The 16,362-nt window shown below is 31.7% G+C and overlaps 1 protein-coding gene across 1 annotated transcript in view; it reads left to right on the top strand.

Annotated features, from left to right (window-relative positions):
• The window catches only part of Smp_144740 (4.1 G protein, putative), a gene marked incomplete at both ends in the record, with an annotated part of 28,152 nt that overhangs the window by 6,392 nt on the left and 5,398 nt on the right, over positions 1-16,362 (top strand). Inside the window, 5 exons of the mRNA XM_018791035.1 lie at positions 3,839-3,936; positions 4,791-4,911; positions 7,020-7,107; positions 12,744-12,789; positions 15,341-15,371. Coding sequence (XP_018645744.1) covers positions 3,839-3,936; positions 4,791-4,911; positions 7,020-7,107; positions 12,744-12,789; positions 15,341-15,371 — 384 coding nt within the window. The remainder of the gene's footprint in view (positions 1-3,838; positions 3,937-4,790; positions 4,912-7,019; positions 7,108-12,743; positions 12,790-15,340; positions 15,372-16,362) is intronic.

The following is a 16,362-nucleotide window of genomic DNA, read 5'->3' as shown; positions in this document are numbered from 1 at the left end:
CAGGTGTTACAAAACTTTGATTCAAGATTTCCTGGTGCATACTCTTAGGGGTTCCACCACGCAAATTTTGAACAATTTCACTAAACACAGGAACATGCTACTAATAACCTAATTACAATACGCGTAAAAATAGTTTCAGATTTTAGCTCTCGTAATTTTTTATTCTGAACACCTCAGGACATCTTCAACTTTACTCATTTAAAAATATATAGCATATTCAGTCCATACTCAGTCTACATAACTTCCCCATAAGTTATTTGTTAATTTAATGAACTACTTACAATGTATTCATTTAGTCTTCACTCAGTTCGTCTTTGTTGATTATATATATATATATATATATATATATATATATAAAGCAGAGATGTAGTCAGTCAATGACATGGCTCAGCAAATCGAAGTGTAATTGCGGTGAATCAGGTCACTCTGATTTTCCGCGACAGTTCAAATGAAGTCCTATAAACCATGTATTTCAGTGGAGTGGGACGTTATCAGACAGGCCTCAGAATAAAAAGCAATGAGGATCATGTATTACCTTTTTTTAATGAATGTTTTATAAATAGCTAGATGTCTTTTCTGAATTAAGTTAATGTTGGTTGTGTTCTTATTTCTAATGCTTCGAATCCCCGTCTCGGTCATTTTCTCTCCTCTACTTCCTATTGTTGTCTTTTTGCATTTCCTGGTACGCTGACATACTAAGTTTTTTTGGTGTTAATTGAAAACAAATGTACTTTATTCGCACACCAACTTTATACACTTATTTGCTATTTTAATAAAAAGGAAGAATCGTTGCCATAAATTGAATTTATAAAGCATACGACTGATGTTACCTCAAATACGATTGATATGTGACAAATACAATATGCAAATTAAAACCGAGCCATACAAAACCCTTCCAAATAGAATAAAATAGTCAGCACACTTATGACTTACTTCAATGTGTTTTTGAAGTTCCATTGAAAACCCGTGAATAGTGGGGTTCCGACATGTTAAAAGTAAATAATTTGTTACCAATAACACCAATGATTGCTATATAATGTTAGAAACTGATTGATGTCGAGATTGTATAACTGGGCGCCGACCCAGTAGTTCTAATACATAAGTTCTCTATGAGTGACTCAGAGGACCAGAGTTCGATCTTTGGCTGGTTCGTGAGTGTGCACGATTGAGTCTCATATTAAGCAGAAAATTTTCGAGTGCCCTCTGGTTTTCAGTGGTACTTCAACTGAGACCAGCCAGTGACGAATATAATCTATTGATTGATACCAACCTCGACGAAACCTTTTCAACTAAACCATACGACCATTTGGCTCCAACCTGAATTTTCTTTTCAAGTTCCATTCATCATTCCAAAATCACAGCCTTGAAACTACCAAGTGTTCGTCAGATTACGTCATGTTTCTTTCCCAGTCAGTTATGTGATTTGATCTCATTTGTTATCGATGACATTGTATGATGACATCATTGTGTTTATTGTATATAAACAAATCCATACCGTGATTACAAATCATACCTTTAAAATTAAAAATACACATTTGTCTATCAATCAAATTATGACATTAAAAAACAATGTAGGTCTGAGTATGAGTGTGTAAAGTGTAATTTTTTCGTGTCAATATCTAAATGTTGAGTCCTTGATTACGTGATGTTTGTGAGAATTTCGCTTATCTAAAAAAGTTGGGTCTTTTTCTTCCTGAACTGATACCATACAGTTGGAAAGTGGGGTGTTTTTTCTTTTGCTTTGAGATACCTGAGTGTTACTCACTCATGACTTTTTATATTCAGATTAGATTAGGTTTTCTTATGTCATCTAACCATAATTTAATATCATGAATCTGAATATGTTTGAATTCCACGACCGACCACTTCCAAAAAATTAATTTTATGACTATTTATGAGTGATAAAAGAACTATCGGTACATGTATATGCCAGATTCAATATGGCTTATGACAGACTAATTATAGACACTATATGGTTACTGAAAAAACATTAATAGGGAAGAAAACGACAAATTTGCGCGATTTTCAACTGGTAGTTTCACGAATTTAAAGCTAAAATTCAATGGATATTGTTTTCGTATTACAAGTTTGATTATGAATTTAAAAGGTTTTGAATTCGACAAAATTGATTAGATTTTATTCTTTCATCTTCTTTCAACCTATTGTTCGAAATGAGTGTACAGTAGACGAAGGATTTTTTGTTTAAATTTACATGGTGCTGATAATATAAAATTCAGCATTTCTGTGAACCTATTTTTGTGGGTGTTGTACTCGAGACAGATAGGTAACACTTGGGTTATCACCGATAACGGACGAATACCGGACATCCATTTCGTTCGACCATGATCCTTTTTAGTAATGTGCACCCACAACTTCACCAGAGACTAGCCACAGGACGTTTAGGTTTCACGGCAAACAATTAACTACTAGAACCACTGGATTACCTGTTTTGCTGAACAAACACGAACACCGAACACATGTTTACGTGAACAACGAATAAAAATCCAATGAGACATAAAATCTCACTGAGCTAGAACAATTTGGAGTCTATTTCTTAATAAAACCCGTCATTCTTCTGATAGCCCCTGGTTTTAACACACTTTTGACTAGGGTTCATTTATAATTTACCACCTACAAGTTAACCCTTTCGCATTCTGACGAACTGCTTATTTCCGTGGATCTGTACCATTCGACCTAACCCAAAAACAATTCCACCAAACCTCTGAACAGATTTTTATGAAATCTGTCGGTATTGGTTTAGAGTTGTCTGTACCGTGACTGCCATTATTATTGCTGATGATGAGAATTTACACTTACAACTATTTTCGAATTTGTTAGATTTATTTCTTTCACCTTAGAAATGCAAGTTTAATTTCATGACAACGACCTAAATCTGTTCAGTTAGTCACACCAAACCAATATGTCTGCGTTTCTTCACAGTTGAATAAATTCTACCGGTTATATATACATTCGATTCTTACAACTAAATATTTTATATATGCATATTAGCAGGGAGTAAGAAATACTTTAAATTACCCGCATGAATTATTTTAAAAAATATTATTTTTACAACTGGATATGATTGTAATATTACTGATAGCTTTGAGGTATATATAACCATTAGATTACATACCCACCATCAAGTTAATAACACAACGTCCCATAAACCAGAGAGATTTATAAAATCAATGCTCTGGTTCCACATTTAAACTGCATTTCATCAACAGCGCGCAAAATTTTCGCAGCATCGAGACATTCAAAAATCGATAACTCGGGCCTTCTCAGACGTACCAAATTTATACGAATACTAACTGTCCTCTTTCTGTATCTCCCTCCATCCTGAATTGTTTTCATATTTGGTCGATGTAAATAATATTTCATAAAGGTTGCAACCTCTTTATATAATCTTATCTAAGGAATAGATATACCGTCAAAATGCTAAAGAGTATCCATAGTTGTCTTTCACAGAAACACATGGTTAAAGCTCTGAAATCATAATTCAGCAGTTTAATACTGAGTTGGATTAGTCATTACCCTCATGGGACAATAATCGTAACGAATGACTCTATATGCTCATTATAACTGAATATATTGATCTTACGTATAAATGATACTCGTTTTCGAGTTAAACGTAAAACTTGTAAATCGCATGTGTAAAATGGATTACTAACCGAATCGGCTTCATTTAAGACCTGTGACGTGATACTGTCAGTCTGTTTAAATCATTTATATTTTAGGCTGTCGAAAAATTAATGATAAAAATCGCACCACAATCCTAACAATAATTCATAACCATGATTAATCCATTCAAAATACTTTTATAATTTCTTTTTTATAGATATCAAATTTTTATTCAAGTTCGAAATGATTTAATTAGTGGTCGAATGCAGGTTGATGAAAATCTGTTTGTCACATTATGTGGATTAATTTTACAATGTTGGTAAACTTATTCATTGATACTATTTATATTCCATCACGTTTTAACATTTCTTAATTCTCCAGGTTGTATGCTTTATTGTTTGTGCTTCTATTACAACTCATCCGCAAATAAAGTTTTATTTTCTTGGCATAGAGCCTTAAGTGGTCATTTAGGATCATTCATAAAGAACTAGACCAATGCTTCTAAGAGTTCACTGCCATTAGAATATCATTAAGTCACTGAATCTGTATCGAACAGCCGAAATATTTGACTTTTCAGTTTAGTTTGTGACATGATACAATCATCATCCAATGTCATCTCATTCCTAGCTTGAATATATTCACAGATTACAGCTTCTCATTTGAACATTGAGAAGTAGGTATAGAGATTTAAATTAGGTGAATATAGTCTTCGTCACACAATGGATAACAGCTAAATAACTATTAGATTCAGATAGAACTAGACGGTTGGTTCGTTTAGTGAATGTCAATTCGCTTTGAACATTACCATAGAATCATCTGACTCTATCACTAATTTTAGAACTGACGGAAAATGTTGGAATTCGTTTCAGCGAATCGTTTACACATAAATGTTCACAAGTTCATATCGACATGTCTAATGTACATGATAGTCAGATGTGTGATAAGACAACGGTATTTTTACTGGAAGCCTGTTAAACACTGAATGTTCAAACCGAACTTTGTTCGGTAAAGTCCGAGTCTACAACTAAGTGACTGAAATTCGTATATTGTCAGTAATAAGTCACTACTGAATCTCTTACATTTCAGTTTATGCATCGTATTTACCGCTAATTGGTTATTTGATTGCGCAGATATAACTTTTATTTAATTCATTCATTAATTCATTCTAGCTGACTGTGGTGACTACGGCGCAGATCGTTTAGGATCGAATTATGTAAAGCAGTTGTTAAAACTTCCTAATCTTAATGAACAACTCGAGGAAAGAATAAAAATTAAACATGAAGATTGTCGGTTAGTGTAAACTTTATATTTGTTTCTTTACAAATATTTATTTCATGACTAGTCAGAATGTTTAAAATCGTATGATATCGTTATTCTTTAATCGAGTACTTTTTGTTCAGAACATTTTCTTCACAAACTAAAGAAAGCGGATGAAAACCTGGTAGGACTAAACACATCTGTCTCGTCCTCCTTTTATACTACCACACAAACGACCAACCAAACATTGTTATTGAATTTATACAAAGTCATTCCTAAGATCGGAGGAGGTACATACTAGGACTAAATAATTATTTGTTGCTCAGTGAATTTCGCCAGTTGCTCAACTAAAATTAATCTGTAGTGTAAACTACAAATATTTTTCTAATAGTTTTTTTATTCTTTTCATTGAACAGATCATTTTTAATGGTATTACTGTTTCTGTTTATTAGACAAAATATCTTTTCTGACTGTTTTGCGGAAATAGTTTATAAATAGAAAAAAGAGAAAAAAACTTTATTTGAATCCACTCAGAAATGTGTAAAGTAGACTAGTTGACAACGACTAACAACCAATAAACTTTCCAAATAGAATGAAATATAATTAAGTCCACAGTGAAGTCAGTTTGAACTTGAAGTATTATGGAATGATAGCAAATAACAATATAGTGATTTGTATAATTGCTTGCATTTTTAATTACTTTTCTGTGGATTATGGTCGACACAAATTACATAAGAGGTGACAAATCACTGACTACAGAAATTTCACACAATTATTCCCATTTATGAATTTGAATAAAATAAGAACAAAGGATTTCATCAGAATAACATGAATTTATTTATTTCGTGGATTCACCTAAACTGATTACCAACCGTGTGAGAGCCATGTGAGAGCATTTCGAGAGAGAAAGAGGACTCTCCTCACTCTCGGCCGTACCAGGGCATTTGGGGGCATGTCAGCTGTGACTGGGATTCATTCATCCCGAAATATTTCGTCGTATTTGTATTCGGTCGATCCTTTCAAACTAATATTATCAAGTGTATTCGTTAGATAAGCTAAAGCAAATCATGAAAACTAATATGACGGGATAAACTTTTTTGAATCAATTTATTATGGTTTTTGGCCAAATTGACGGGTGTAAACTGCGTTTAACGTAAGATTTTAAGGTCAATATTTCTTGTATCTATTCAGCATACAATTTGCATATAAATAATTGCATTTCGGTTTGATAGCGGTGTGATTTTGGGGCTTGTTCGGAGGAGTGCTTTTAGAGAGTCAGTAAGTCTTCATTGTACCAGTCTTTCGTATTCTCACTTTGGGTCGTAGGAATTGCAGTGGTTCTTGCTCCCAAGTATAAGTAGTAGGACCGATGAAATGTAGTGATTACCTATTGTCAAGTAAAGGGAGTAAAACTGCAGCAACATAAAACGTCGGCATGCAGACATAACAGAGGTGACACCCATATGTAACAAGAACCATGACTTCTCAAGTTTTTGTAGTACAGATACATAGACATTGTGATCTTTTTCTATGATGGTATTAACGTACTGAGATATTTCCCTCCGTATACATCGACTCAATTGGAGCTCTGTAATTTCAATTCTTTCAGATGTCACTGATAGTATGTCAACTGCTAAGATGCGTTCCTTATATAAGTTGTCCAGTTTTGATTTATGAGGTATACCGCTTTTGTACGCCGAAAATTATCCAGTCAATCATTTTTGAGGAGTGTTACCACTATGATTGTTACTAAGTTGGGCGTTTCGTCCTATTTGGGGCGCGTTAGCTGAACGAACTTGCATCTTAGAGTTGATGTTCAGTCTGGAACTCGAACCCAGTACCGTTCGCTTCAAACGATATCGCGTTATCCACTTAGCCACTGAGTCCTGATAGCCACTTGCTTGCACAGTATGCTGAAGTCCAAATTCACCTGGTATTGTTTACTTGAATCTTCCAATTGATGTTTAGGACTGTAATTGATCAGTCTCTTTTTGGCATATGTGCATACTCTGCGTGTTGGTTAAGATTTATTTCCAACTAATTAGTAGTTGTCTGGATCATCCGCATGAAATTCACTAATTTACTTATTAACTAGTATATTTATTAGTCAGAATTATTATTTTTTCTATTTTTGGTTAAAGATGTCGTCAACCTGCCTTGGTGGAATATCAGCTATTGGATAAAGTGAAACAACTGTCAACATACGGTCAAATAAATTTTCACATTAAAGTAAGTTAAACAAATAAACCCTGTCTTTATAATCCATATTATTTAAAGTGAATTCAACACATGAGTTTTCTTATTACTTCGACAAAATAACCGCTATTTGAGGATAATGAATACTTGTTTCCGTACATACATAATTTCACTATTTATATCTTGTCATGTCAGTGGTCATTATTGGAGAAGTAAAAAGTTTATCTGTATTACAATCTAGAATTTATCTGGAGAAGGTACTGTTGTCAATAATTAATTAGTTAGCATATCAGACCTCTGACTAGTAGGATTGTGTGAATAGCCTTTCGCAACTTTCACTGAGAATGTTTCTGCTTGAATACTGAAGATTATAAGGTGTGTCGAACAATATAACCTATTACAGTCAATGCTGGTGTTTTATTGGTTAAATGATTCGAATTCTAACAAGTATATCACAAGTTCATATCCCGTGCCAACCACTTCACTTTTGGCAGACAGTTAGGACAACCAGCCGCCATACAGACAGTGTGACTGGAATTCAGGTACTTCGTGAACAAATTGATTATCTTGGAAGTTAATGCCTGTTAACTCCACTACATGCAAATGCTATCTAGTACTCAAATCTGATTAATAAATTTTTCACTTTTTAATGTATGAAAATATTGTTGATAATGTGTGAATAATTACTTGATAAAAAATTATCAGCAATCTTGAGTAATGGGAATCCAATTTATCTGTTTGTTTAAATTTTGTCATAAAATTTCCTTAAAACATTGTTTTTAAATTAACTACTTACTATTACAAAAGTAGTCGAATTGTTTTCAAAACATTTATCGTACAAAGTCTTGTAAAATTCAAACAAGAAAAATTTGTCGGCATTTCTCAGGGTTTATTATGGATATTTGCTGTTTTATTTAAAATTTTAGAGAATTAACTTGTATAAACGAAAGAACATGGTAACAAGGAATCAAGAAATCATCCAAATATATATATTTATATAATGCCATTAGGAAATCTTAGCTTTTAGACTAATCAAGTTTCTCCTTAATTCGCTGTCATGACATAATGTTTGAGAGTTTTAGATTGTGTAGGAAAACTTTATGACAAGCCATTTCAAGTTATTTTTCTGTATTCAAGTGGACATTAATAAACAACCTTTCTATTAACTCTTTAGTAAAATTTAAGAATGATGTTGATTCAAATGGAAAGGTAGAAACCTAACATGATTAGTTTTTGTGATGGATATTATGAGAGAATTAATGTGGCGTAACATGATTAAAACAAATCTAATGAATATCGAATTGTTACTCATTTATTAAAACATTCTAATCTCAGGTATCTTGTAATCAATCCGAATATCCTCAGCTTCTAACTTGAACGCTTACCTACAAGTTTTAACTATGTATATAGTTTCAAATTAACATTTCATACATTTATAAGTATATGCTGCAAGAAAGTAATTTTTACACTAATTTTCATGAGAATCGACATCATTCAGGCTCTTACACAACCTAGATATCACAAATCAAATCTGTGGCGCAACCAAACAAGTACCAAAAACTCTAGCGTAATAATAGTAGTCATGATACCTAGTTGCAATAAATGTAATAGAGATTTATTTCCCAAATCATATCTGTCTTAGTTACGAAGTTAAGAAAGGGACTTTTTATTCAAAAATCAGATCTTTTAAAATCCTAATACCTAATTATGTTATTTACATGGTGTTACTAGGAAACTATATCTAATACAGCGTGTCAACTTTGTCTGGGACCATCTGGTGTAAGTATTGAAGATTCGAGAAAAAATCTGATTCAATTTTCCTGGTTAGTTAGTTGATTTGAGAATAAATGTTCTTTTTTATCTATTATGAAATAAAATTTTTAAATATTTGCATAAGTTGAAGGATTTATTTGTCAGTTTTCACCAAGTCTATGTCCAAGAAAATGGTACCTGTTGTTCGAAATATCGTTTTCTTTCCTAAATATTTTAATACTATTTAAAACACTCTTGTAACGAGCACTAGCATTTCAGATGATATATTGTTGTTGTATTAAGATTTACATGGTTTATTTAATAGGTGAATTGGGCTACTATGATTTATAGTACAAGTTAAAAAAAAGTCCTCAAGCGATTCGCGATATGTTGGGGACAGTCTACATAGAAATCAGCCTTAGAAGTATGACGCTATAAACTACTTTTCACTGCTCAACAGTTAAATTTTTATAGGTGATGGTTAATAAGTTAATTTCATAATAACAGTTTATCTTGTTTTAAGAATTCCCTAACCTTTTTTTACTAAACTTGTCTCATTGACCATCATGATGTTCACATCTATCTTTTTAATAAATACTTCATAATATTTCATAGTGGCTACTGTTGAAACAATACAAATCACTGTGAGAGGGAGGAGAAGGTAATTGAATTTCGGCAACAACTCACATCCAGTTTAATAAATGAACTATAAAGAAACTTAAGAAGGTCAGAAAATATTATTACACAAAGCATATGATTGTAGCTCTGTGTGTAGACTTGTCAGGAAAGAACATTGAAAAGATATGACAAAAAGTGTAGAGTAAACAGTTATAAGGCGTTTGAGAACATCTAAATAAAATAATATACTGTTAGATGATTTTTATAAATGAACGTCGTCAACATGGTTTACTAATCATGGATTAGATTAATAAGATAAGCATTTAACCTTTTTTGTTATCTTACTTTTCCCTGATATTTATGTTTTTCATCATTGAAAATTCTATTCCTTGAAGTTAATAACTATGACAAAAATTTATTAAATCGAACAAGTAGCAATCGAATCATTTCAGTCTATCCAACATTGTTAAGATGATAATATTTATGCGTTACTCTATACGTATTAGTTCATTTAAGGATAATCTTTTTGTCGCCTTTAAATAAATATATATATATATAATAGGCAATTCTTTCAAGTTTGTTAATATATGATGAGAGAACATTCTCTTCAAATTCTGACTATTCTTACTAAAGATAATACTATTTTAAGGAGAAAAGTCAAATAAAAACGAGTTCACAAAACTAGAAAAGAATAATAAACTTATAGTTAAGTATCAAAAGATTTTCGTTTACTTGAGAAAATAAACGAACTTCTATTATTTCCCTCCCCTCACTCCTCCATCTCCAAAGTGATTAAAATAAAGATTAATTTCGGTAAATATGTTTCTATTTATGTATATTAATTTTCTAAATAACAATATGTTTCTTAATTTCATCAATATTTTCATGGTCGTCTATGTATATTTTTTAAGGAAATCTAACTTGACTGTTATTAAACTAATCTGGTTGTCCATACATAATGATTCAACCGTAGTTTGTCGTGTATGTGTTATGTATTCTTATTGAGAGTCATATAAAAAGCCGATGATTCCTTTCTTATCATATATTGATCATTGAATTACAATTATAATTAATTATGTTGAGGTAGTAAAGATTTTTATAATAATAACAATAATAATTGCTATTATTATGACTTTGTAATCGTTATTTTGTGAAGCATTTCAATGTACTGATGAAATAGTTAGCGTTAAATCAACTCCCCCATTTCAAATGCCGTGTATATAACACAATGAAAATGATAGATTATTACAATTCTTCACTACTTGAAGGTATTTCGATTGTATGTGTACCAGACCGATTGGATTAGCACAGTCTAAAAAAATGTCAAGTAAATTTGTCATCCTCTTCTTTCAACCAACTGATATATATATATAAGTAGCTTTAGTTCGCTCTAATTTATGATTTTAGGTTTTTGGAATCTAACTTAACCTAATTGTGGATTATGTATAAGTCGTTAAAGTTTGACATGTTATATTCAGCAATATTTGCTTGAATATTTCATCGTAAATTATAGTTCGATCTCATGATCTTAGTAATCTATTCCTTAGTAATATCGTATTTGAAATGGCGCTTTTCACTTCAAACATTAAATTCTTCAGTAGTTTATTTAAAGATTTCTATTACATATGACTAGCTGTAGTGAATTGATTTTAACTGTTTGCCTTATTAATTTTCAGGCCACATATTACGGGTTTCAGTCATAAACACAAACAAATTTTAATTAAGATTTTAAACGAGGTAATTCACATCAGTTGGATAATTGGTTTATTTCTTTATGTTATACTATATAACATTAGTAACATTGATTATTCATACAAACTTATTTATCATTTGAACTATTCGAAGCTAAAATTATAAACATTTCCAGTTTATACTTGTTTGGCTGTTCATCACCAATGAATTATTCATAATATTTACTTAGTTGGATGCTTTTCACTTTTTGGGAAAGGTAACAGGTTACCTCACTAGATAAACCTCTTGCTAATGACCAACTCAGGAAACATGGATACATTGGATTTTTATGTGGAGTAAAAATACAAACGATATCTAAGAAGAATAGATACTATCTCCATTTATCGGGTGATAATCGTAAATCATTGATTAGTTAAAAAAGCGGAGAATTTCAACAATCACAAAGTTCAACTAATCATATTTTATAGTTTGTTCTAAATGGTCGCTTTTGTATAACTCCTCACCATTCACTAATATGTGTACATGAACCTGATAACGCAATCTATTGATTTTGTTGCTGGGGGAATGGAGAAATTCAGGCTAGAAATAACTGTTTGATCACCATATTTTCATCGTAAGGTGTGATACATTTGCGTTTGACTGTAAAAAAACCTAATGATAAAGCAGTTCGAAAACTCTGCCTTTCAACCATTAGAAAAAACGGTTTAATTTTTTCGATTTCCTGTAGTTGCACGGTAGGTATCAGCTCTAAGTGAAAAATACTTCTACATTATTAACGATTCTATAGTTTCAAGTGTTAGTTTTGTTAGGCCAATTTATCTATCCCTCTCTTACTCATGAACTCTTCGTACGGAGTTCTTGGTTTTCCTCTTGATTAAAACCAAGTATCATTTAGTAGTGAATAAGTTGTGAATTTTCTATTTGATTGTTTATGATTTATTTAGTAGCTGAATGTACTTATGTTCTAAGAGTGACACAAATACGGAGAATGTACTTTTTAAGTCAAAAAAAAGTTATTGAAAAAGAATTTATCCAACTGGGCAGACGAATCCCGATAAAAAAATAATATTCGAATGTTTATTGTTATTAACTATTGAGAGAATATACTTCAAAATGTTCCACTAAAATTGTAGCCTTCAGGTAGAAAGTTACTAAAATGGGACAGCTGATTTGATAATATATCAGGACAATTTGATCGTCTGAACTGTTATTTTGTACTTGGAATTGATTTTGAATAGAGCCCATTTTCAAAAGCAAAACTACTAATCGATGTGTTGAATAATTACAGCCTTCAATTATATATATGAAGTGATTCTAAACAAGACAGGAGGAGTATAGCTTATTTATCACAATCCCGGCCCAGTTAACTAACTAAGTTAAGCAGAAATTTACTTACAAAACCAAGAAGAAGGAAACTGATTTTATCGGAGTAATGTTTTGAGGAAAGTCTTCACTTTGAATTCTTGTTCCATGAGTCACTTAAAAATTACTTAGTAGTAATAATAATACGTATGTTATTTTAAGGTTCCCAATGTGTTTACTTTTCTGGAAAAAATTCAACTACTTCTGTTTTTAATTATTTACTCTGGCATTCATGTTTTTTCTAGGGTACGCGATTCACATATCGTTGTTCTGTTGATAATTCTGAGACATGTAATTCCCTACTGGAAACATGCAAAAATTATTTAAATTTTTATAGGTGAGTTAAAAATAATTTACGTATATTAATTCACTTCGAGATCATTTCTATTACATCTTGTCCGCGTGAAATTCATGGCCGATTTCAATGCCTGTAAATCTTATAATTTAACACTACAAACCACATTTCTAGCATATTGAGTGAGGTTTTTGTATTTATGAAGTTTGCGAAGTATTAGTTAATAACACTATGTAAATAGTATTTATATTTGAAACCTGTGTACACGCTTGGTAGAAACCTTTTATGAAGTCACATTGTCAGTTTTGTCGAAGTTTTCTCGTGTGACTCGATAGATATGTCCACCTTAGAATCTGTAATTGGTTGAACAAAACAGATCAATGCCAACCTATTTTGAAACTCATCTTGAAATAAATACCTGTTTTTATATTAGAACTTTCAAGATAGGCTCGTAGCAATTACTCTACTCACCATTGTAAGATATGACCAGACACAAATGTTGCCTCTTATTATTCTTCCTCTGCAAAAGCAATCGAGTGTATTTTCTTAATTAATAGGATCTGTATTCATTCCTCTCGTCTTGACTTTTTTTCCTGAATTATCCTGTTATTTTTATCATCAAAATATCTGATCAGTTTTTTTTCATTAATTGACCACAATGTAATTTTATTCTTAATGTTTCTAACATACGAACATGTTGGAGTGCGAATGAGTCAACTAGATTTATGAACAACATTTGAGGGTGAAATACATTGTAGCTGTAAAAGAATGACTTTACAAAGAACTATTCCCAGCTGAAAAAAACCTATAAATAATAGGAAATTAACTAGTGTATTTGTACTAGCATGTGACTTTTCGAAAATGTTTACTTGCAACCACACCGAGGATCGAACTCAGGACTTTGAGGTTTTGTAACTAGTATTGTATTTAACAAAATGATCATGTGATATTAAGATGAAATAATTGTCCACTGCTTCTTGATTTTTGTTTATATTAGCTTTTTATCTCATATCACGTCATAATGAAAGAGCTTAAGCTATGTCATGTTTTACTCAGTTTCTGTGTTTAACAATCCGTTTTGTTATTCTAATTCGATCTAATTTTTTGTTTTTTTTATTTCCTTGTCTTTGTATGACTTTATTAAATATAGAAATGAAATATCTCAAAGAATAATAAATGAACCTCATCAGTCAATAGTAGACACGAATTCCTGTTCTAATTCTGCTGTTCAGCCAATCTGTTATACTAATTCTTCATTAGGTAAGTAATCCTTCTATTTTGCTCTTTTTATATAATGAGGAATGACTATAAATATAAAATGGATGATGCAATAGTTAGAAAACGTGTTTAGGTAAATGAGTTTTTGGTTTCACAGTTTAGCTAAGACCAGTCCACAATTCAGAGTGTGAAAATCTTACAAACTTCAGAGCTTTATCGTGAACTGATTGAAGTTAGACATTAACACCGCTGGATACCGGTTCTATGGGCTAGAGTTTAAGCGTTCGCTCTCATGGATGAAGATCCTGGGGAGTCATGGATGCTCACTTCTGGAGACACCCACACTAGGACAAAACAGCCATTCAGTGGTGGTCTAAGATCAATTCGTGATTTATACTGAAAATTCCACAATATCCACAACCCCCCTATACCAATGATTGATCAATTAATTGTAATGAAAGCCTAATCGCGTATAAAATGAATTAGTATACATTTGTTTTATCACAAATTAGTTGAGAAGGTTTCAGAATAATAAATAAATGTACTGAAAGGCAAAGAAACTACTTTCCAGATTATATTTCTTTGCTTCATTGAAATGAAATAGGGATACATTAAAAGGAATAAAGCATCTGAATCTTTGTTAGTGAGAAGGTCTACCATCATGAAAGAGGAATTAACGATTGACATTATGTGAAGGTGTTTGAAACATCATAAATCGAGGTACAGGTTACGCTGTCATAGGAAGTTAGTACAAATACTCAACTGGATAAGACTATAGGAAGAATATATTTGTAAAATCTCAGCGAATGAATTTGAAGTAAATCCAACGTTTCACCTGGCAATCTGGTCCAAGTTTTTCCAATGAAATTTCTTCACATCAACTTGGCGCCCAAATACTGTGAAACCATTCGTTCTAATTTAGACGAAAGTTCTTACATATGGATACAACTGTGTTCCAGGGAAAGTCAAGCTAGATTCGAATGAAGTAATCAGCAGAACATAAGATTGTCCGGCTTCATTAAGATAGAAGGAGAAACTGAATGATCCATACTACTCATGCGGAATAGCATACAACTTCAATTTGCATAAGTAGACATATTAAGTTATGCTACAAAAAGTGAGAAGACGTAAGTATCATCAACGTGACATTATAATATTGGTCTTCTTGATTTATTCTATTTAGACAGCCATTATGTTAGTTACATTATTGTATTAACTAAAGCTCTCTGATTGATACTCACCCCCAGTGTTTTGCTCTGTTTCTACTCACGCCGTAAATAGAGGATACTGCAATCAAAAGTTACGATATAATAATTCTTTTTTTTTCAGATAAGACTGAATCACCGTTTATTGGTAATGAGTAAGTAAAGATAGATGTATTCTTTGAATATGTTTTATCACTAACTTCTTTCTTTCCAATTGTCATTTCAACGTTCGTCTCCTTTGCACTGATTAAATTGTATTTAGATCCAGTTCAGATAAACGCGCACTGATGTACGATATTGTAAATCGAATTAATCCGTCATAGACTATTGTTTTGTTTATTCGTCAAACTTTTGAGTGGACGTAATGACAATAGTCAGTGACGATATAATAAATGAAGCGAGTGAGATAGTTGACTTCCGACTAGTTCGTTTCAAGTCCCGCTCTCGTTTGCTGTCTACAGCTTGGACACCTTGTTAGTATTATCAAAACTCTCATATACACCCAAACATTAGCTTGATGTTTAGTATATGATGTGATAAATGATTAGTGTGTTTTATGAACAACTGAATCAAAATTTTACCATTGTAATATAAATTTATTTAGTACTAATTATTTTTAACAGCCACACCTATACATTCAACGCAAACACGCAACCAATCTACATCCCATTAAGCAATTATTTTATTTGGTTTGAAATGATTTTATGGAGAATAGTTTAATTTGTGGATCATATTGGTTATTTGTCATTTTTAATGTATAATATATTTTCTAAACAATAACAGCTTGCTACAGTTGTTGTCATTTTAATAACTGGATTGATTAAAAGTATAATTATTATGTATAAACTGAGTCAAGTCCGGGTCAGGTCTGTACCACTTTCTTCTATTCGGTTAACTTCACATGTTCTCTCAATTTTACATTCTTTACTTAGCATTTTTTTATTTATATCTATCCCCGTCACCTTCTTTTGCCTAATAATCTTTTTAACAGATTAATTTTTTTCCACAGAATACCCTAAACAGTACGGTTTTTACCTACAACTTTTTAAATTTCACCCACTTGCGGGAACTTTTCACAACAGTCTATAACAGACCATAGTTCTTACACTTTTCTACTACTCCCCTATTAGCTACTTAATCCAATAA

This window comes from Schistosoma mansoni, assembly GCF_000237925.1.
Source record: "Schistosoma mansoni, WGS project CABG00000000 data, chromosome 7 unplaced supercontig 0100, strain Puerto Rico, whole genome shotgun sequence".
Lineage (NCBI taxonomy): Eukaryota > Metazoa > Platyhelminthes > Trematoda > Strigeidida > Schistosomatidae > Schistosoma > Schistosoma mansoni.
This window is presented reverse-complemented; position numbering and strand designations above follow the sequence as displayed.